This window comes from Myotis brandtii, unplaced genomic scaffold (assembly GCF_000412655.1).
Source record: "Myotis brandtii unplaced genomic scaffold, ASM41265v1 scaffold298, whole genome shotgun sequence".
Taxonomy (NCBI): Eukaryota; Metazoa; Chordata; class Mammalia; order Chiroptera; family Vespertilionidae; genus Myotis; species Myotis brandtii.
In genome coordinates this window covers 2,996,783-3,019,492 of record NW_005361391.1, presented here as the reverse complement: position 1 = coordinate 3,019,492, position 22,710 = coordinate 2,996,783, and the positions used below count along the sequence as shown (strand labels likewise).

General features: G+C 48.9%; 1 protein-coding gene across 5 annotated transcripts in view; it reads left to right on the top strand.

Annotated features, from left to right (window-relative positions):
• Positions 1-8,585, top strand: part of DUSP22 (dual specificity phosphatase 22) — a 56,149-nt gene extending 47,564 nt beyond the window's left edge. For 3 of the 5 annotated variants that reach the window (XM_014542319.1, XM_014542320.1, XM_014542316.1), the window contains exons 5-7: positions 3,255-3,329; positions 5,647-5,818; positions 6,276-8,585. In XM_014542319.1, the coding sequence (XP_014397805.1) occupies positions 3,255-3,329; positions 5,647-5,818; positions 6,276-6,458 (430 nt within the window). In that variant the 3' untranslated portion in view covers positions 6,459-8,585. The remainder of the gene's footprint in view (positions 1-3,254; positions 3,330-5,646; positions 5,819-6,275) is intronic. The other 2 variants (XM_014542318.1, XM_014542317.1) reach the window with 2 other exon arrangements.
• The last annotated feature ends 14,125 nt before the right edge of the window (positions 8,586-22,710 follow it).

Sequence of the window (22,710 nt, the reverse complement as noted above, 5' to 3'; positions counted from 1 at the left end):
TCCACAAGAAGGCTAGCACAGACTGAGGAGGAAGAAGAGGAAGGGCACCTGGGCAATACAGCTGTGGGGCTGTTTGCTGAGCCCCATGAAGGATATCTCTGCTGAAGTGCCCTCTGCCTGCCCAATGGGTTCCCTCTGGGTGGTCACCAGCAGAAGCAGCATTATTGGGTGAGTGTGGAAGACACATGGCCCCAAGTGTTCCCTCTGGATGTCAGCAGCAGCATTATTGGGAGAATGTGGAACATATGGCCCATGTGTTCCCTCTTAGTGTCAGCAGCAGCAGCATTATTGGGTGAGTGTAGAACACACGTGGCCCAGGGGTTCCCTCTGGGTGTCAGCAGCAGCAGCATTATTGAGTAAGTGTGGAACAAACGTGGCCCAGGGCTTCCCTCTGAGTGGCAGCGGCAGCGGCATTTTTGGAACACTTGCAGGCTGTGCTTTCCTTCTGAACCAGCAGGCTGGCTTGCTGAGTACAGAATGTGTGGAAGCAAATACACAATGAGGAGCAGGAATAGGGAACCTGTGTTTATGGAAGCAGTTTGTGGTGCGATGGTGCCTCAGGCTATGCTTCTGCTTCAGTCAGAGGGTGGAGCAATATCAGAACCAGAGTCGTGGGTATTTCCCACTGTGGAGGAGGGTGTTTAATGGCCAGGGCTTGGGCTTATGTCATTAGCTTCCCTGGAAATAACCCCCCACTCCCTGCAACACACCAAAGCAGTAGTGAGCACGCCTGCCTCCTGGCTTTTCTTGGAAAAGGCATTTCTAGGAATGCCTGCCTGGCTTGGCCTCGTGCCTAAAGTGTCATGAGTCAAGTTTCTGGCAGGGCTCTGAGCAGGCACTTTGTTGGCATCGTTGCGCCCCTGGGCCAGGCGCTCTGGGCTCTGCAGGGTGCACAGGAGCCCTCGTGGGCTCGTTTGCACTTGCACTGGATGCAGTTAGAGCTGGAGGAGTAAGGGTCTGGTGGGGGCAGAGTGAGGGCCCGTCCTCAGCCCCTTAGTTCCTTTACACACTGGTTCTAGGCCGTGGCAAGCTTAGATTTGCCCTCCTGACCACACCCACACCCCCCACCTCTTATTCTGAGATGTGACAAGGCTGCTCTTGAACCCAGATACACTCCACAGTGCTTAAGACCTAGGTTCCATTGTGCACATAGTTTGGGATGTGCAAGTATAAAAACTGGACATAAGATGTTCCCACTCCGAAATTTCAGCAAAAGGATTCGTGTGTCATCTTTGCAAGATCTTGGTGATTGCCACAGCACCGACCCTGTCCCCAGACAGCAAGGCCTGCCCGCCTGGTGGAGCACTGTTAGCTCCTGTGTCACTGGATGCTTTTGCAGTGCTCCCAGGCAGTCTGTGGTTTATGCACTAAGGCAGTTGTCATTTATTCCTAGGTGTGCTCTTCTCTTTTTGGTTGCCTTCTTCTTCCCTGCTGTCTTATCCCAGATGCAGCTCTCCCACAAAGGATAGGCTGGACAGCAGGCTGTGGCCTGGGAGGCTTTTCCAGATCCCCTGGATGCCCTAGTGTGGCTGGCCTGGTGACAAAGGCGTGCACACTCTAGCTGCACCCTTGGCCACTAGCCTCTAGTCAGGGGTGGGCCTGGCTTCTGGGCCGGCTGTCCGGCTCGGATATACAGTCAGACCCACTTACCCCTGTCCTGTCTCCCCTATGCAGTGGCCTCCAGAGGAGGACAGGTCACACTGTGTAAACCACGAAGCCGATTGCAGACAGTAGCCTGTAGCCACTCCTAAGCCAGAAGAGTTGGCTCCATGTGTTTAAAATTGTTGAATTAGTTGCTGATATCAGGAAGATGGTATTTGGTTGTAGGTAACAGAATATCTGATTGACAGTGTTTTAAGTTATAAAGACATTTATTACTTAACTCCTTGACCCAGAAGTCTGAAAATGGATGCTCCCAGGCCTAGGCAGCAACACCTTGAAGTCCCCCTATCCATCCTGCTGCCCTTCCACTCGGAGGCCTGTCACCTGTGGTCCCAGGCATCTGATGCAGTTCTAGGCAGAGTGCTCACTTCCAGTGCCCTGGCAGGAAGCCTAGGGCAGAGATAGCTTTCCTTTCATCAGAAGGAAAACTTTCCCAGAAATCCCCACCACAAGCTTTCCCTTCACTTCTCAGGCCAGAACTGAAGAGAATAGGGGATTCTGAAGACTGGGCTTGCTGCTGCCCCAGCGAAGTCAGTGCAGCCGAACATGCTCCGCCACCTGCAGAGCCAGAGGGTTTCACTGCATGCTCCCCATTGCTGGGTTTGAGAAATGGGAGACTGAGCACCGAGCCCTCACCTGCTTGCAGCGCCTGGCCTTCAGGCTGGGCTCACCCCGTGCTTACACCCCTCCACAGTTTCATGGCTCCACACCCCGCTCTAAGGACTCTCAGCACTAACACTCAGATGTCAGGATTCCATCAGGAATCTTTTCTTGCCCACTTTACACCAAGCCAGTCTTTGGGAGTAGAGTTGCAATGCCCTGAGTCACTTTGCAGATTTATGCCTGTCCCAGAGTGGCTAGGCACCTGAACTTAACACTACAGAACTTCTCTGCAGTCAGTGCCTGTGGCGATCATCGCATCACACCTGGATTTCCCATTCTGACTAGACACATGGCAGCAAAGCTGAGAGTCAGAAGTGAGGGTCGTGGCTTATTGTCCTAGAGAACTTTAGAATCCATGGAGCATGTTGGCATGTAAAACATTATTCCCACTACAGCAGAGGTTAAGGGGAGCCACGGGGCTTTCCTGAGGCCACACAGCCACTAACCTACTGAGTGGGTGGCGTTGGAGCTGCAGTTGTCATTTCCACACAGCTCTCCTGTCACACAGACGGGACAGGAGGAGGCCGGTGTGGAAGACTTACTGGTTGTTCAGAGTGTCAGAAGTAAACTAGCTTTTCGGACTTAGGGAGCCTGCATAAGTGGGCACCTTCCTCACCAAAGTGGCTGTAGGGTTGCCGGTGTGCTGCCGAGCATCGGGGGGCCAGACTGACCGTGGGGCTGGGCAGAAGCCACCCACCATGACCACCAGTCAGTGGCAGTAGAGAAATTCCAAGCAGCCCAGATGTGGGCAGCCCTCAGGCCTCAGCTCCCCAGGCCTCGGGGCGTGTGATGGGCGCTGACATGCAGGCAGCTCTGCCCAACAGTGTGGCCGGGAAGCTGAGTGGCCGAGACCTTCTAACAAACCTCAGGTGGACTTTTTACCATGTGTTGAGTAAATGAATGTCACTTCTCTCTTTTTCTCCCCTCAGGACAAGACATTTCAAAGAAAGTATTAAATTCATTCACGAGTGCCGGCTCCGGGGAGAGGGCTGTCTTGTCCACTGGTATGTATGCCTCTTGCCTGATAGCCGTTCAGCTCGGTCGATTCTCAGGGCTTCCCTGTGTGCAGTTAATTATTTCATCTCCTAATGGTTTTTTTTCCTCCCTCGAAACCTCAGACACACACCCCACTTGAGTCTCCTCTTTGTTCAACACCATTGGCCTTCATTGAGAGAGAACCCTAAAACTTAGGTTTTTCATCTTCACAGGTAGGACTTCTATAGGGACTGTCAGGCCCCTGGACAGCAGAGCCTTTGTGGCCAACCTCTGCCATTCTGTCAGAGCAGCCTCCATGGAGGGCACAGACTGTAGGTTTGTTCCTGAGCCCTCAGGGTCTTTCAGAGCACAGTTCCTTCCGCAGAGCTGTGATTGCGTGTGTGGTGGTAGCACCGCGTCACTGTAGTACTGCGTCACCGTAGCACCAGAGTGGCGGCTCTCTCTCCATCTAGGTTGGGACTTTGTGTGTGTTTGGCTTTGAAAGGATCTGAATAGACTTAGAATTAAGCAGTTACATACAGCTGTGCCCCTGGATTCGGCTGTACTCTGGGTGTGGATGTAGGCACACATACATATACATGCATGTATATACGCACTGCAGAGGAAGGGACTGGGACAGGTGGAGCTGAAGGACAGCACACGGAGCCTGGCACAGAGTGAGCTCTCCCAGAGTGTCGGCTCTCACTTCACTCCCTCATTTCTCTGTCTTCCTCTGGCAGCATCACTAACCTGTATGGGAGCCAGCAGCCAAAGTCTGGAGCCATGCTCAGTGTCAGAGTGCAGGCTGAGTACCTGCCTCTCTGCCTTGAATGAGGCTCGATGTTGGCCAGCAGCTCGAGTCCCTGTTGCAGTGAAGCTCTCTGGAAATACACTAGCGCCGCTGGGCGTGCCACTGCCGAAGTGGGCAGCCCTGGTGGCAGAGGGGGTCCAGTGCACAGTGTCCACAGGGGTCATTCATGAGAACTGTCGTTTGTCCTAAGGGCCAGGGACCCGTCATGAGGGAGCAAAAACATAGATAGTTTGATTGCTTAAAAAGGGTGTTCTGCAGTTTTATAAAGTTCTTGAAATAGAGTGCTTATTTATTTTACTTTTAAAAAGAGTAGGACATGTTATAAATACAAATGGTGGGTTTTGTAGCATTGTTTGCCTTTTCATTAAAGCTCTTTGGGGCCATAGCTGGTTTGGCTCAGTGGATAAAGCGTCAGCCTACAGACTGAAGGGTCCCAGGTTTGATTCCTGTCAAGGGCATATGACTGGGTTGCAGGCTTGATCCCCACCCAGTAGGGGGTGTATCCCTTCTCTTCCTTTCTTCCTTTGCCTTCTCCTCTCCTCTTCTCTTCTTTTCTCTCTACATAGATATATATTTGTGTGTGTGTGTGTGTGTGTATCACTTAGGGAGTGCAGTTGGAGCCATTTAAAGGGCAGTTTTGAACTCCTTTCTCTACCTGGACTTCTAGGGTTCCAGGTTGCAGCTCAAGAAGATGTATTATTTAAATATATATATTTTTTTTATTTTTTAAAATATATATATTTTATTTTATTGATTTTTTACAGAGAGGAAGGGGGAGGAATAGAGAGCTAGAAACATTGATGAGAGAGAAACATCGACCAGCTGCCTCCTGCACACTCCCCACTGGGGATGTGCCTGCAACCAAGGCACATGCCCTTGACCGGAATTGAACCCGGGACTCTTCAGTCCACAGGCCGACACTCTATCCACTGAGCCAAACTGGTTAGGGCGAGAAGATGTATTTTTTAAAAGCTTTCATCATTTCTGAGATAAAGCCTTACGGAAGAGACATCACATCAAAGTGGTTTATTAGTGTTATTACCATATTGATAATATTATTTATATTTAACTATCTGTAGGTCTCATAGTCTAGGAATTTGTATTTCATACAGCTGTGCAAATCTGAATATAGGCTTTTCTCAAAATGAGAAATGTGCTAAACTTCCCCATCAGAAACCGTTACTAGAACACTCCAAATCTGACGCAGCACAGCCTTTCCTTGACCACCTTACTTTGCATATGCATTTACAATAGGTCCCCTACTCAGCCTGCTAGAGACACGTAACCCTTACTGCCCGCAGAGCATACACATGGCTGAATTTCAGAGCACGTGTGTGTGTGCTCTCAGGTCCTCTGCCTGGTTGTGTCCATGGTTGAGGGATTTCCAGGTAGCATAATGGCTTGCTGTCCACTCGCAATCCAAGGCAGGAAGACTCTAGAATCAGGTCCATAAAGTCCTTGCTCCAAATGGATCAGAAGGTAGACTGCAGACCCTAAACCTTCCTTGCCCACGGGCCATTCTCTTGGCCCCACAGCCTGGCCGGTGTCTCCAGGAGTGTGACTCTGGTGATCGCGTACATCATGACCGTCACTGACTTTGGCTGGGAAGATGCCCTGCACACTGTGCGTGCAGGCAGGTCCTGTGCCAACCCCAACCTGGGCTTCCAGAGACAGCTCCAGGAATTTGAGAAGCATGAAGTCCATGAGGTAACTGTGCTCCAGGGACTCGGGAGGTACGCAGCACACCCTGGGAAGGTGCCTGTCTTTCCACACAATCCTGGAAGCATGGAGGTTGAAGTTGGAGAGGCCCACAGAGGACATCTGTTCCAAGGATACCTTACCTGCACCCCACATGAAGTCCTCCCTGGTCCCTTGTTCACCAGCCACAGCCACAGGATATCACCCTTTACGATCTTCCTTGGGCCCCGTGTGCTTCATTTCTCTCCCTGGGGGTCAAGTACTGGTTTTCTAGGTTTGGCTGACGTTCATGTCCTCAAGCCAAAACCTGAAGAAGCAGTAATTTCTCTTCTTTGACACTGCCTGGCCAACCACAGAGCTGTGACTGCCCATGCCCATGTATTTGCCAGTTTGTATGTAACACGTAAAAGTCTTACATGCATGCCAGTGTGTGTGTGACGTTTGCTTTTCTTTTCAACTCCTTCAGTACCGGCAGTGGCTGAAGGAGGAGTATGGAGAGAGCCCTTTGAGGGATGCAGAAGAAGCCAGGAACATTCTGGGTAAATATAAAGAGCAGGGGCGCATGGAGGCCCCGCCCGGCGCCTGGAGGGAGAGCAGCTTTCAGGCCCTGCCTCCTCTGGCCTACAGCAAGTACCCTACGGAGACCTAACACTGCGACCTGGTGCCTGCCTTTCCGCCAGGCGACCTGGTGTGCGCAGTGCCACCTCGCCTCAGAGGACAGGAGGGGAGGCTGGCGAAGAAAGTGGATCCAGGCTCCTATCCAGGACCTCCCCAGCCCTGCCTCAGGCCCTTCCACTCTGTCTTCCCAAAACTTCTGCACTGTCTGGAGGCTGCTCGCTGCCCACACTGTCACTTGCCTCTGTGAGGGTCATTGTGCACATGTGTGTGTGTGTGTGTCTCTGCATGCGTCTGTTTGCATGTGTGAGTGTGTGAACAGTGACGAGCACTCTCGGTCCACACTGCCAGCTGCTACCACCCTCTTTCCCTTTGCCCAGCGCTCCAAGTGAGGGCTTTCCTGTCAGCATCTGCAGTGCTGTGCAGCCAGAAGCAGCCCTTGTCTGTGAACACGCACTGAGAACTTGGGCAGTGGCTGAAGGCAGCCGCCCCCAGAGCGCAGGTGGCCATGGCAGGGCAGCAGGTGGCCAGACTCCCTCTGAGATGGCTTCAGGGGCCTTGGAAGATGGTGGCGGTCAGTGTTCTGACCATTGCCTAGACTTAGTGACTGCCCCAGGCCTGGGCTTCCTGCTGCCTCAAGTCAGGTCCCCTTGGACCCCATCATGTCCCCAGGTTCTGTGTGGTATTTGTTCTCTCTGGCACCCAGTGCATTTTAGTTCCATGGGGAGCACTACCAATTCAGCCAAAGCTGTATGCTCTGAATGCCCTGCCTTTCTCTTCCCTCCAGCTTCACTGACTCCCAACCACTTGCTGTCTATCTCTGCCAGGGGCCCTTCCAAAGGCTTGCTCGCACTTTTAGGTTTTGGGAAGAAAGAACATTTATTAGGCATTGTAGCAGTTTGCATTTAAATATACAATTTTAAATGTGCACTTATTGAGCACTTTTGTGTATGCTGTGGATTTGATATTTGATCTCAGCTACCTCATTAAATGTTTTTTGAAAAGGTGTTTTTCGTGGTTCCAGTCAACTCTGCCTCATAGTTGAAGATGTTCGGTTGTGATTGTTTTCTGAAGCCAAAGGGAAAAGCATCAATGTCACTGAGCTATTTAAAGTTTCTGATTTGGGCTCCAATAATGCTTTCTGGTGGGTAAAATTCCACATTCAGGCCACGGCCAGCAGGCAGCAGAGCACCTACAGCTGCAGCATGGGCCAGCGGGCATGCCGGCGTGCTGCAAGCATTTCTGTGCCCCAGCCTTTGTACAGCTCCAATGCTTCAGCGCGCAGAGCCACGGAATGGAAACCCATCCCTGGCTTCTCCCTAAGGAGGTGCTGCACTCTTTCTCTGATGCTGCCACACAAGGAGCCTGAGTAAGAGGTTTCCCGTGCTTTAGAGGGTGTGTCACAGGTGAGCTCTTGGGGGATCGGGACAATGACATCTCCCAACTCTACGGGCGTACAGGCCCCAGGTATTCAATAAGAAATGTGGCCATGGACTTCCCACATACAGATGAAATAATTTGCCTATGAAGTACACTTTTCCTTAAACCAAAAATAAATGTAAATATGTTAACTAGAAAGTATTGAAGATATCAGTTTGAATGCTTAAACGTATGTTCACTTATGAGCATCAAAATATATTCCTGTAGGTCCCGAAATGCTGTCTTACTATTTGTTGCCAGCACTGTTCTTTCTCCACAGCCACACCGGGCGTTCTGAAGTACTGGGCCTTTCTCAGAAGACTGTAACGCACCTGAAGTCGGAAATGCTGCAGAGCCACCGAGTTTAGTCTGGTGCTGCCAGAAAGAAAACCTAGAGTTTAAGTGTCCGGAACTGTTTTGTGAACTTGTCTGTTGTTTTAAATGGAGTACCTGTGTAATCGCGTTGTTACATGTTGAGCACTGAGGACACTCTTAGCGAGAGGACATGTTTTTGCCTTAATTCCAGTGCTGCGGCAATGCCTTTGACCACAATCTTGGTGCCTGGGCAGCAGTCTCGACAGTCCTGCTGCCATCCTGACTGTAGCCTCTGGTCACGTGCTTCAGTCTCCCAGCTGGCCTATCTCTCTTGGTGTGTCTTACCCATGGTTTATGTTCTCTCCATGGTGACATTTACCAACAGCTACACACTTTTATTAATAAAAGGTAGCGTAGCCACATTTAACTTTGTGTTCAGAGCATCCTTCCTTAGCTAAGGCATGGGCGGTGCGTGTTCCTGCCTGGGAGGGCCATGAAGCAGGTTCGGAGCCTGCTCCTCCAGCACAGATGCTGATTTTATTTTAGAGGCTGTTTTCCTCCAGGGGAAATACAGCAGACACTAGGAAATGTGAACCAATTTCTCCATGGGAGAAAAGTCAATCCATGAAAGCAAGAAGTTCAGAAACGGGAGCTGTGTGCTGCTGCACAGGGTGGGAACTGAATGCCAGCAGTCTGGAGTGATTGCATCTCCCACAGAGATGGCCCAGCCACTCCCCTGCCCCCCGCCCCCGCCCCCCAGCACTGCTGCAGGCTGTTGAGCGCAGGTTCTGATTCCACCCCCAGCTTCTAATGTGAAAAACCACAAACTGGCTCCAGGAACAATTTAAGTTGACTTCCTACATTGTCCTTGTTTAAATCCAGTTTGGGGGGTGGGAGTGCTGGGGTGTAACTTTTTACTTCAAGTACAGGTTTGGCTTGAACTACAGGCAGGTGTGCATGGTCCCCGGCTTGCCATATGTTCCAAGTTTCTGCTTCCAGTGCCTGGAAGCTCCTGGCAGGGGGCTGGAGCTGTGTTGGGCTAATCTGGTAGCAGCCCCTGATGGGTGAGATGACATGGCATTGATTAGTTTGTGGCATAAATGTTTATTCTGACTCAGCAGGCTTGCAACCAGTTTGACCCAGTGTATAGAGAATCGGCTTGCGAACTGAAGGTTCCTGGGTTCCATTCTGGTCAAGCACACATGCCTGGGTTGCGGGCTCGATCCCCAGTAGGGGCTAGCAGGAGTCAGCCAATCAATGATTCTCTCTCATCATTGATGTTTCTATCTCCCGCTCGTCCTCTGAAATCAATAAAAACATATTTTAAAAAAATTTTAAAGATAGTCTTGACTATGCCTAGATGTTGGAGGCAGAGGCCTCTTCTCTGCCCTGGTCAGGCCCAGTGGTTAGGTCACACTTAAGATGGGGGAGCAGTGGACTCCTGCTGCCCCAGGGCCTTGGTTTGTGAAACAAGATGGTTGTGGCCAAGGCAAGTTTTCATAGGCTATTTTTTTTCTGTCATTTACTTTTGCACAGATCCTTTCTAGCCTGAAATTCAGAACCATGGCCTACAGTGAAGGTGACTTAACTAGGTCACCTGCTCTAACCTCCACTCCATCCAGGTATCTGCTCATTCACTCCACTCATCTCCACTCCATTCAGGTTTCTGCTCACTCCATTCAGGTATCTGTTGATAAACCCTCTCTGCCCAACGTGATTCTTTGGCTTAAATCATGTTTTTCAGAGTACCTTAATTAACCTTGAGTGTCCTCACAGTCCTCAATAGCATTTTTGCTTTTCCATGAGCATGGTTTGCCACTAGTGGCTTCTTTAATGTATTGGGTTCTGGTTCTTTTTAGTTTTTGTCTCAACAGGGAACCCCCCTTTCAGCATCTGGAACTGCTCACATCACTCAGGCAAAGACAGCTAATGAACTCTAGTGAGAGCCTATAAATTCTAGTTATCCTGTGTGTGTGTGTACACGCATGCACACAGCTGTGTTTTATTGTTTTGAGTTGTGTTTTAGAGAAATTCTTAACCTTCAGGGGGTCCTGTCTGCAACTCAAGGGACATGTTGAGCTCAGGTACCTGAGCACCCAGGGAAAAGGCAGAGCTTGTGTTGCACAACATGAGTTGGTCACGAAGGCTGCTCTGTAAACCCGCCTCTCACCATAGAAATGGGGAACACACTGTCAAGCCCTGTGATCCACTAGACGGCTCCTCCCATCCTGACTCTGAGTTATTAATAATTTTATTAAGAATGTGCTTTCAACATGCTGTATTTATACATGTACTTAACAAGAAACCACCAAGACTTCAGAGGGAAGTTCCTCTTCCCTTTCCTTGTATTGCCAGAGAAAGGGGAGAAACTGAGAAAAAAAGAAAAACTGCCTTCGACTTGTTGTGGGAGGCTTGAGCACCTCCATCCCTTGGGATCTAGCAGGGGCTCCTCGGCCCAGGCTCGGGGAGTCATGTAACACCCTGACTGTGTTTCATTATGCAGAGCTATCTTGACACTTCGCTCTCATTTCCCTCCCGCTAGAGACCTGTGACTGTAATAACAGAGCATAATTATTTTAGCTAGTATCAAAATTAGTGTTCCATTTTGCACCTTAGGCTTAACCACCTTATTGAGTATCTGACTAAAGGTTGCAAGTGTGCCCTGTCTGTCTCTCCATCAGGAGAATTACCAGTGCATGTTTGAACATCTGCGAATGGGGTTTATTTTGGCTGCAGACCTCTATGCAAACTGTTGATCATAAAGAGTTAGTAGTTCCTGAAGCTTCTAGTTCAGGTCATTAGAGTTGGTGCCAAAAGCTATTTTAACAGGTGACTGAAAGTACTCAGCCGCTCAGTATTCTAATTGAGTGTGATGTGGAGTTTATTTAGAGGTAGAAAAAACTTTCTGTGTGGGATTTTTGTACAAAGGCCTGTTTAAGAAAACTAGGTGGGAGTTGGGAAGGCATTGGTTTTTTTAGCTAACAGTCCCTTCTAGGAATAATGTAAATTGAGATAGCTTTTGGAAACAATGCCAATCCCACCATTTGCTCATTTGCATAGCTTGACCCAAGGAGATCACATCAGCGTACAGTGGCCTTCCCACTTAGCTGCTCAGTCCTCCAGGACACACACGTACCCAGCAGCATGCACGAATGGAGCATCACAACCAGCATGGTGTTGGCCCCTCTTCCCTTGAGGTCTACGTACGTCTATTGTCTTCCCCTTAGCCTCATGCACCCACCCCCAGAAGTGGCCAGAAATGGCACAAACAGGAACCATACTTTCTGGTGAGCAGGTTTGCCTTTTGCTGCTCGGCTCTGGGTTTCCCCAAGGCCCTGGTGGGGAGCCTTTTTGGAAAATAAAAATCAAAAAGACCTCTACATTTGTACTAAAGAAATGTCACCTTCTGCTTTGCAAAGGGTGTGCCCTTCGTGACCAGAGGCCCAAGTGGCACAGAACTTCCTCAGAACAGGAGTCCCTAGAGAGGCTTGTCATGTGCAGGTCAGATGTTCTGATTCTGCTTGGTCTGTGTTGAGCTGCACTGATGTGGTGGCCGAGGGAGAGGTGAGGCATGAGGAGGAGCATTGCTTGACTTGGTGGTGGCTTTCATCACTCTGAAAATGAGCTGCATCCCAGCCGTCTGCCTGCTATCACTACCTGTCTTCCTCAGGTGCCCATGGAGCAGGTGTGGGTTAGGGGCTGTGTTTAACAAGTAGGAGGCTGAAGTATTGAACCAGTGTGCTGAGCAGGCGGGCAAGGTGGTCACATGGCAGGCAGGCCTAGCTAAGTCCAGTTTGATCCCGGTTCTCTGGAATACCTTGGGGAAGTCCTGGAGGAGGCAACCCACACATGTGGGCAACTTCTTCTCAAGATTAACATGAAAGAAACTCCCTGGAAGGGGTGAGCAGTGCTAGACGGCACCCTGTTTGGTGGCACGGTGCTGCATCAGAGCCAGTCTGCCTGCAGCCTTCCTGGATGGCAGTGTGTGTGTCCCGGAAGCCCCTCCTAATCCCAGAGACCTTTCATCTAGATAGAACAGCCAGCCCCATTCAGGTCAGCCGTCACTGAGCACTGGTGTGTGGTGGGAGCTGGCATCCAGACTTGTGAGAGACATTTTAATGTTACCCCCATTTTTAGATGAAGAACCCAAATGCTAGAGAGCTTGAGCATTACCTAGTCACAGAGCTAAAAAGTGGCCAGATGAGGACTGACATCCAAGCACTCCTTTCAAAACGCCAATACCACCAGGAAGGCTGGACTAACGAAATGCTGACAGCCGTGGGCATTAGAGTCAGCGTTGTTTTCTGAAGATGGGTTCCCATTAGATTGGAGGCACTTTTGCTGCCACACACACCTCTGACCGGGCATTTCTGATTAGCCTGGAGGAGCAGGCAGAGAGCAGGGTGAGCCGGGCCCCAGGAGGCCCATCGCAGGAACCCAGAATGGCCCCTGTGTGGAGTGGTGGGATCAATGCCTGGCCCCCTAAGCAGATGGTCTTCTGTCCTGCATGTGCCATCGTTACTCAGATTGAGGCCTCCAATGTCTGGTGTGGGTTTTACAGAAAGCTTGGGGATTGCTGTGATGAGTGTCTTCATTTGAGTTGAATAAGGACAGAGCAAAGGAGGCAAGAGTGGATATTGAAGCAACCCAAGACTGGCAGGATGCCTCCCAACCCTCAGGGCTGAGGGGCGGGGCCGGGGATTGGGTTTCCAGAACCCAGTAAGAATAGGCAAGTGCCAGGGTGCCCGCAGAGCAGGGTGGGTCTGTGAGCAGTGTCAGAAAGGCTGGGAGAGCAGGGTCCACGGGTCCACCCCATATTCTCCTGTCCTGCCTCTCCTACACAGACAGGACACTGGCCAGCAGGGCAGCCTGCACGCTGTGGGCCATGTGGGGTCCGAGCGGGGGAATTGCCTTACAGCAAGCGGCCCTAGCCCTCAGCTTGGGTGTGGCAGGTGGAGGAAGTGTCACTGGCTCCCAAGTATCTGAGTGTCAACAAGCTGATACTAAAAGTCCTCCTAATGCTTTGCCCCAGAAGGTGTTATCTGAAGTCACTGGCTTCACCTTTAGAAAGCCTTCTAGAAACATCCCTGCCTGCCATGCACCCCCACTAACCGGCGCTTACCCATGGCCTGACTGGAGGAATGCCATCAGGGTCCAATGATATCTGGGCCTCTGCTAAGCACTGTGCCCCATGACAAGACCCTCGCCACGAAAAGTAGGGGAGGCCCGTGTCCAGTGCTGCAGTCAGCCACAGTGCTCACAGCTCACTAGGGAGCCACTTACTTCACCAAGTGCTTCACAGCTGCTCCGCAGACTGCCACGAGAGAAGGGAAGAGCTGTGCAGGCAGCCCTGTCTTCTGAGACTTTCTAATTGAGCTGGGGAGAGGAGGCAGCACTCCTGACTATTCCGCGGGGAATAAATGCATGCTCTGTGGAGAGTGCCCTGCTGAGTGGAGATCTTGGGAGCAGGGCAAAGGGCATCTGGACAGAGGGTAGCATGCAAGTGAAGGTGTAGATGCTCTCAGACCGCCCCGCCCCAGGGAAGGTGAGAGAAGCTAGAGGTGGAGAGTGGAGGGGCAGGATTTACTTACTGAGGTAAGTCCTTATCCTGTAAGCTGGGAGCAGCCATGGGGGGACTTGGATTTGATTTGCACTCATGCTGGACAGGCTGGAGGCAGGAGAGCAGTTTGGAGGTAGAGGGTCAGGCATCATAGCCTGACTGGATGCCCTGTGAGACTTCTCTAAAGACAAATCTACGCAGTGAGGTGGCCAGCATGGTTAGACAGCCATGGAGGAGTGAGGAGGTACTGTTCTGCATTCACCAGAAGCAGGAGCAGAGTTGGGGGCAAAAGGTTATTGGCAGGTAGCACCTGCCACAGACCAGAGTGGGGGGGGGTGTCGCTGGGCAGAGGGCCAGAGGCCACAGGGCAGCCCCCTCTCCTCTGCTTGAGGAGCCTGGGGGCAGGTGTGGCTGGTGGTTCAGGGGAGGGGCCTGGGGATTGTGATTTTGTTGCCTGGAGTGGCCAGAACTCAGGGCACTCACCAGACTCACAAGTTGGCACGGCCTGGCTGCGCCCCTGGGCACCGGGTACTAACCTGCAACCTTGCAGACACTTCTCCACAAAGTCTCATACAGTAAGACTTCCCGAAATGCTTTACCCCCAACTCCAGTGCTGCTCTGTGTGCTTTCCACTGCTGCTTGGTCACTGGGGTCTCTGACTTGAAGCCCCCTTCTCTCCTCCACCTCTTCCCCCTCCCTCTTCCTCCTTCCCTCCCCCTCCTCCCCTCCTCTCTCTCCTTCCTTCACCCCTCCCTCCCCTTCACCTCCCCTCCATCTTGCTTCCCCTCCCCTTCTCTCAGATTAGAGCTGGGTGCCTTGGGGAAGCAGGAAAGCAACCCCAGGAATTAGGGAATTTCATCTGCCCCTCCTCAGCAGCCACCAAGAGTGCAACAGAACCCCTCCACTCCCAGTACAGATGTGGAACATTTATAAAACAATGTTTAATAAATAGCTAAACATTGGCCTATTTTTTATTACCACCACAAGCCAGCAATCAATCCTAAAGAGCCAGTGATAAAATATGGCTCTCTGCAAAAATGCTTCTGTTGACCTAAGTTCTAAGTCTGAACAATGGTGGTGTCTACAGTGGAGTATTAATAGTACACTTCAAACGTTCCGCTACATCTCCTTTAATTAACAATGTATTCTTTACCGAACAGAATGTGCAGAACTCCCAGTTAGCAGGCAGGACATGGGGGATTTTTTTTTTTCAGTAAATTCCGGATGATGTGGAATCAGAGCTCCATGGGGCAGTTCCATCTCCAGCCCCTGTGATGTGCAGAGTAAACTGGAACCAGCTTGGTCGGCTACTTCAGTCTGTGGTTCTGTGGCCACTGCATGCTTGCCTGTCTTTACAATGTTTTGAAAGTGGAGGTATTTGAAAGCCACTAGAATTGATCCCAAAGAAGCATAAACATGCTGTTTATAACTTGATGTAAAATGAGATTTTTATTAGTCTCTCAATCTCATCCTTTTGTTTAACACATTTCGTAACTATTTGTATATCTGTTGCTTAACATGAAAGAAATTTTTCAAAATTCAAATAAAACAAAAGTTTTATATCAATGATGAATGAAGATAGAGTGACATAAATAAAGAGAAGTTCAGTTTTGACAATACACTTACAAATTTGCAGAAGTTAAGACTGAAAAACAAACTGTAATTCATTAATATGATAAACCAACATACAAGTTTATGTTTTTCCTCATTTCCTAAAATATTCATTATTGTAATTTAAAAGTATTAGTACATGAATTTTTCCTTCTTTTCACTTACTTGTTTGTTCTTATTTATATATTGTCATGATAAATAGAAAATGCCATACAAGAAGGTTTTCACAGCATGTATTTCTTTTCTATCTTCCTATCCTTTGTTTCGTTCCACAACTGTTACTGGTTGCCACACAAGTGACCTGGTGTCAAATTCAGTAAGTATGCACCTGTGTTTATAAGGTCCTTCATGAAAACAAAACCAGCTTTATGTGCTTCACTGTCTTCTTTCTGTATCAGCACCCTTTTCTTAGGAAATGCTGGAGGCCCTGGGAGCCCATCTGATTTCGCTGTGGCCAGTGTCGGTGGGCCCTGTCCCCTATTCTCATTTGGTTTTCTCACATCTCCTGAGACTTGGCCAACTCATTTTTCCTATAGAGACAGAAGTGAAAGGATAATGAAAATTCTCTTTTCACATGTTCCTCTCATTTTTCTGGTTCTTTCTTCAAAGATAATTGAAGGTTTCTTTGTTTATTTTCGAGGACCCTGCTGAGACAGCTGCTTTGTTTTTCCTTTCCTGTGTTCTCCAGAAGTTCCCCTTCTATTGCGAGGTTCAGTATATGACAGTCTACACTTCACAACATGGCGATAGGGGCTGAAGCTTCCCCTTTTTGTCAAAGAATTCCCAATTTAAAGTGTGTCTTCAAACTACCAACTTCCCCCCGCCCCCTACCCTGTGCCTTCCAGAGAGAATTCTAATCTATGTACACATAATTTATTAAAACTACTTCCTCTATTTAGTGATGGGACCTAATTTAAAATTGGTAAATTTTTGATAATTCCCAGCCATGAACCTGCCCTTCTTCTGTGCTGAAATCACTGTGCATTTCTCTGACATGAGCTGCAAGTCCCTGCCAGTGAACCTTCGGCTTCAGGCAGGGCCGGAACACAGCTGGGTTTTGCACCCTCTCCTACCATGAACTCGTGTCAAGTCATTGGTCCTGCAGTGTTCTCTGCTCCTCCCTGCTTCACCTGCTGTCAGAGCCTCCCAGTGGCCTTGCTTTGTTCAGGCTGTCACTACACCCCTGAGACGAGCAAGCATGGTGGCAGGGACCCCTGAAGGCCCCTGGCCCCACCCTTATCCTCCAGATCTATAACCCAGAGCCTAGGGCACCAGGCCTGTGCTCTTCACCTCACACCTCTCTCCTCTGTCCTCCCACATGTATGTTCTTGGAGCCACATGGCCTCCTTCTCTTTTGTGTTCAATGAGTTGGGCCGAGCCCTCTAATGGAGAACAAGCCTTCCCTACCCACCTACCCCATTTTTAGAACTATGCTCAGGACCCTCCTTGCTCCATACAGTTAGCACTCTGGGAACTGTAGAAATCTGAGCGCACTGTGAAATGGGCAGGACCTGGTCTAACCCAAGTGAAGCCTCAGGGTTTTCCCTGTCTGCTCACCTCACGTGCTTCTGATTCTTCTTTAAAAATAAATGGTCCAGCTGGTGTTGCTCAGTAATTAGTACTGGGAGGTCGCTATTTCGATTCCTGGCAGGGTGCATGCCTGAGCAGCAGGCTTGATCCCCACTGAGGATCATGCAGGAGGCAGCATATTGATGTTCTCTCTCATCAATGTTTCTCCCTCTCCCTTCCTCTCAAGAATCAATAAAAACATATTTATAAATAAGTCAAATGTTTTAGGACTGGAATGTTAGCCTCTTAAACTTTCTTTTATTAAGACCTTCCCATTAGCACCCTATTCTTGGTTTTTTGTTTTGTTTTTTTTTTGCTTGTTTAGCAAAATCTATATATATATATAAAACCCTAATATGCAAATAGACCAAACTACGGAACAAACAAGCGGTCTCTATGACGTGCGCTGACCACCAGGGGGCGTGCACAGAACATGGTGGGCATCGGTAGCAGGTGGCAGAGCACGGAACATGGCAGGTGTTGGCCAACGTGGGGCAACGGTCACTGTTATTGGGGCAAGTCTCTGGTGGTTACTGAAAATTCTTTGCTCCTGCATGCCGCAGTCCCGCCTAGCGCTTGCACCCACTGCTAGTGCCGGAACCGCCACTCGCACCCGCTGGCCCCAATCACCCCTCAGGGCTTCTCCATCTCCCCATGCTCCTGAGGGGTGATTGGGGCCAGCAGCTGCTTCTCGAACCCGCTTGCACCCACTGCCGGTGCCAGCCCCTTTCCCACCTGCTGCCAGCGCCCAGTGCTGGTCCCTATCGCTCGGTGCTGTTAGCGAATGTGAGCTGTGGCTGCTGGCCTGATCACCCCTGAGGGCTTCTCCACCTTCCCCTGCTTCTGAGGGGTGAATTGGGGCAGCAGCCACCACTTGCACCCACTGCTGGCAACGGCCCCAATCACTCCACACTGTCAGTGGGTGCGAGTGGGGCCTGCGCCGTCAGCACATGGGAGCAGTGGTAGCGGGAGCAGGGCTGCCGGCAGACATGGAACTGGGGACCGCGGCGGGAGGGGCCAGGTGGGAGCACAGAGGATGGGCCAAGACCCGCTCCTGTGCCCACCACAACTTCACGGCCCACAGTTTCTTTCAAGGTGCACAAATTCCTGCACTGGGCCCCTAGTAATAAATAAAAGTAAAAAAAAAAAAAAACCACCTCATGCTGCCATGTTCCTTTCCTTTTTCTGTGTTTAAGTCAGTCAGTCAAAATTATTGGTGCCTCCAGTCTGCTCTCAGCAATGGGCCAGACCCCTGCCTAGCTGAGCCCACATGTCCACTCAAGAGCGTCGGGGGCCGCCTTTGGGTGCAGAGGAAAGGCCTTCTCCAGGGTCCTCTTCTGTGAATTGCTTCTGCAGCCCCAACCAGAACCTATCCACCCTTTTCTGGCTTTACCAACCTCCTGTGGCTTGGATTTTTAAACTATTATATATTTCTTATAATGTCGATGACCTTATTCTTGTCACCTTTCACTCAAATCCATGCACTTACTATCTGATAGCCTTGTTGTATTTCCTGGATTTCCTCATTCACTGCCTTTCTCACAATTTACACTCATTTCTGAGAAGAGTTTGATGCTGATTGTTTGCTGTGAAACTAGCTCTGGACAAAGTTCATGGTACCAGTTAAAACGGTTGCTCAAAGCAACTTTTCTCTCAGATGCAACTTCTGATGCTGAAATTGCTCTCAGGAAAAGATAGGCGCTCACACTGAGCTCCCTGGCGAGGTGCCCATGCCTGAGCTGACGGCCCGGCTCCCGGGCACACCCTGGTTCCGAGCTGAGGTGCCCTGGCTTCCTGCCTCGAAAACGGACCAATACATACATGCTTTACTTTACAGCATCTTTCCTTCAGGTTTCTTGGAGAAAAGGCCAAACTGGTTTTTCTGTCCATCAGCTTCTTTCTGAGATTATGAAATGTGCCCGCCCCCACAAATAAAAGAAGTCTACAATGGAATTAAGAAACTTACTTTTGCTTGGTCAGTTCTATATGGTTAATCAAGTGTTTTCTACTTATAGAGCACTTTCACGTATATTTATTCATTTCCTAACAAACACAGGGAATTACTAGCACCCACGCTTAGCTGCTGGCCAGAGGAACCAGGTCTAGAACTCAGGTCTGGCTCTCGCCCCAGCGCTCTTTGCCCCGCACTGTGCTGGAACCAATGGAAAATGAGCTCTTCATGTGAGCAGGCTGCCAAAATTATTTAGAAACAAAGGTCGGGGCAACTTTATCATTTGACATAGTTGGTTCTCAATGAATGAATTTATGAATTAATACAATGGAAATAAATAGTGAAGAGGCCACAGTTAACTACTCTGTGAGAGAAGTCTTCACATGATACATTTATGCAGGGAAAGTGCTTTCCTTGAGGACTTTGAACCTGAAATCATCTTTGAGGCACAGAGACTCGAGTCGGTTGTGTCTGGGACCCACTGGACAAGCCAGTGAGCAGTATCTAGATCAGGGGTGGGCAAACTTTTTGACTCGAGGGCCACAATGGGTTCTTAAACTGTACCGGAGGGCTGGAACAAAAGCATGGATGGAGTGTTTGTGTGAACTAATATAAATTCAAAGTAAACATCATTACATAAAAGGGTACGGTCTTTTTTTTTTTTTTTTTAGTTTTATTCATTTCAAACAGGCCGGATCTGGCCCGAGGGCCGTAGTTTGCCCACGGCTGGTCTAGATTCAGAGGGGCAGCAGGTAGAGGCGAGGTCTGTCTGGGAGGGACACCACTGGAAGAGCTAAGAGAAGCCAAAAGAGAAGTACCCAAGAAGGCGCAGGTGCAGGAAGCAGCAGAAGGAGGCAGAGCTGCAGGGGAGGGAAGGGTGAGGTGGTCCAGGAACCCAGCAAAACCCGAAGAGGGGATTTGATCCGGGTCGGGGCAGACAGTACAGAAACAAGTGCTCAAACAGGAGTGGGGCCGTGTGCGCCTGGGGATCTGCGGTGGTCAGATTGAATGCTCGGTTATAGATTCTAAGAAACACAGTTCTGGATCAATGAAAGCTGTTCAGTCTTATCACCAAATTGTCAGATGTAAGTTAATACTTTAACACCATAGAGCTCATCTCCTCTTGCCCAGAGATAAGAATTATATTGCTCCAAAACTTAAAAACAAAACAAAACAAAAAAACACACACAGAGAAAACTCACGTCTCTGAAAAGTAATTGACTTAAAAAAAAAAAGTTTGATCTAGTATCCTGCTACTTTGTCACATTCATTTATTAAATCTAGTAGTTTTTGGTGGATAAAAAAGATGTGGTATATTTTCACAATGGAATACTATGCAGCTGTCAAAAAGGAAGGATTTCTTACCTAACTGGTGTGGCTCAATGGTGGAGCATTGACCCATGCACCAAGAGGTCACCCATTAGATTTCTGGTCAGGGCACATGCCTGGGTTGTGGCCTCAATTCCCAGTAGGGGGCATGCAAGAGGCAGTGGACTGATGTTTCTCTCTCATCAATGTTTCTATCTTTCCCTCTCCCTTCCTCTCTAAAATCAATAAAAACATATATTTTTTTTAAAAAAAGGATCTCTAGGGGCTAGGAGCAGTGGGGTAAAGGGAGGGGGGTGGGAGATATATAATACTGTCAACAATAAAAAATATATTTAAAAAAAGATCTCTTATCCTTTGAGATAGCATGGAGGAACCTATAGATTATTATGCTAAGTGAAATAAGCAAGTTAGAGAAAGACAAGTATCATATGATCTCACTTATATGTGGAACCTAATGAACAAAATACTGAAGAACAAAACCAGTCCAGAGACATGGAAACATGGCACAGACTGAGGAATCTCAGAGCAAAGGGAGGGAAAAGAGATTAGCCAAAGAACTTATATGCATAGTCTGGATACACACAATAGTTCATTGAAGGCCTGGGGAGTGCAGGGTGAAGGAGTCAAGGGGGGAGGGGAGCGAACATCTGCAATACTGTCAACAATAAAGATAAACTTAAAAAAAAAATGAAAAGTTTGAGTAGGACATGGAGCAGTTGAAGACTAGTCACAGCCATTCTAAAGAGACAGTAGGACATATCTCAGAAGGGTGAAGGTGAAGATATCCATGGCTTTCTTACTGGAATAAACCTGGTCAAGATGTTGAATCAGCACTCTCTGCTTTGTTTTCTGTAAGTTTAAACTCAAAGATTAGAAAGCAGAAAACCATAATGTTCTTCAGAAATAAAAGACAGCTCGGTGTTTTGGAAAGTAGCCTAACCAGCACCTGCCGGGTAGCAAGGCTTTTGTTTTGTCCCAGCATGATCACAGAGCTCGACAGCCATCGATATGTGAAAAGAACACATATCAAACCTCTTCTGAAGCTTATATGTATTTATTTGCTAAAAAGAGGTAGGCAACACCTAAGGTAAATCAAACCACTTTGGATCTTCTCTAGTGATGTCACCTTGTATTTATTCCCATATTCTCGGGTAAGTTTGCGTGTAAAATGTCTTTGTTGTCCGGATCCTGCTCAGCACATGTCACTGCAGAATTACGATGTGTGCATCTAACAGGACACGCGTGGGACAGATACTGTCCTGGCGGTCTCTCAGTGCTGTTGTCAGAGATGATCAGTGAACAGCAAACATTCTGCCTGCCAGATGGTTTCCAGGACACTGGTGGTGTAGTCAGGGAGAGCAGCGCCCTTCCTGCCCTCAGCCCATTTGCACATTGGGCCCCATCAGAATTATTTATCATTCCAGTGGGTTTTCCTGGAATGCTGCAGGCATTGTGGGGCCTGCTGCCTTCCTGGCTGCCTCCTGGCTCAGGCACATAGTGATTTTTCAGTCCTCAGTTTACTAGGCCTTAAAACCTGGACAGAATTTCAATGTTCTCTAATATATCAGACGTAGAGTCGTTAAAAAAAGAAAGCATCTTTTTCGTGTGTGACCTTAAGGAGAAATTTAAATTATTGAAGTCATCTCTTCCATGTCCCTACAGTTCCCAGCTAAAATTGGGGGGCGGGGATAAATTTACCATCAACACATACCTTTGCCTAAACCTTCACCAGATTGAGGTCTTGGGATAACTTACCCAAAAGCCCCAAAGTCTAACCAACTTCTCCCTTTTCTTAGCGTCTTCCGAGCTGAAGATTCTAGAATGTTGTGAAGACTAGTCACAGACATTCTAAGTGCTGCCTCCCTTAAGGATGTGGATTTGGCCAAGTTAATGTGCATAACTTAACCAGGGAAAGCTCCTCTACCCGACCTGCTAACAGGCCCAAGCAGGTCATGCGCTCCTCGAAGTAAAGAGTGAACACAGTAAGTATCTTTACAGTGAATCACAGCAGCTGAACATTTCCCAAGAAGCTATGCGCTCAGTAAGAGTCCCCAGAAGTTTTCTAAATGGTCACACCGCTTTATTTCATGCACAGCAAAGGAGAGTTTGGGTTTTTTATTTGTTCATGTTTTTACTATGACAGAGGTTTGAGTGAGCAATGGGGAGTCCTGGGTGGTTTAAAACTCTTTTCTGGTCACATATAAAGTCACCCTAGGCATGGTTCATCGTGAATGTGAATTACTTTATATACTAACAGAAAGCCCAGAATGTCTTACACAGCAGTCCCCAGCAGATCACTCTGTCTCCTTCCTTGCCATGTCGAACATGGCTGACCATGCGTGCACGATATTTTCCATAGAGAGACACATTGGCAGTGACTGAACAGCCCGTTGAGTTGCATCAGGTGTTAACAGACGTGCAGCTGTCTGGCCGGCAAAATATTGTGGGCTTGCTCTAACGGTCGTCTGGGTGATAGAAGTGGGGATTTGATGTCTGTTTTCTGGAGGCTTCCTCCATAGTTAAAGGAAATCC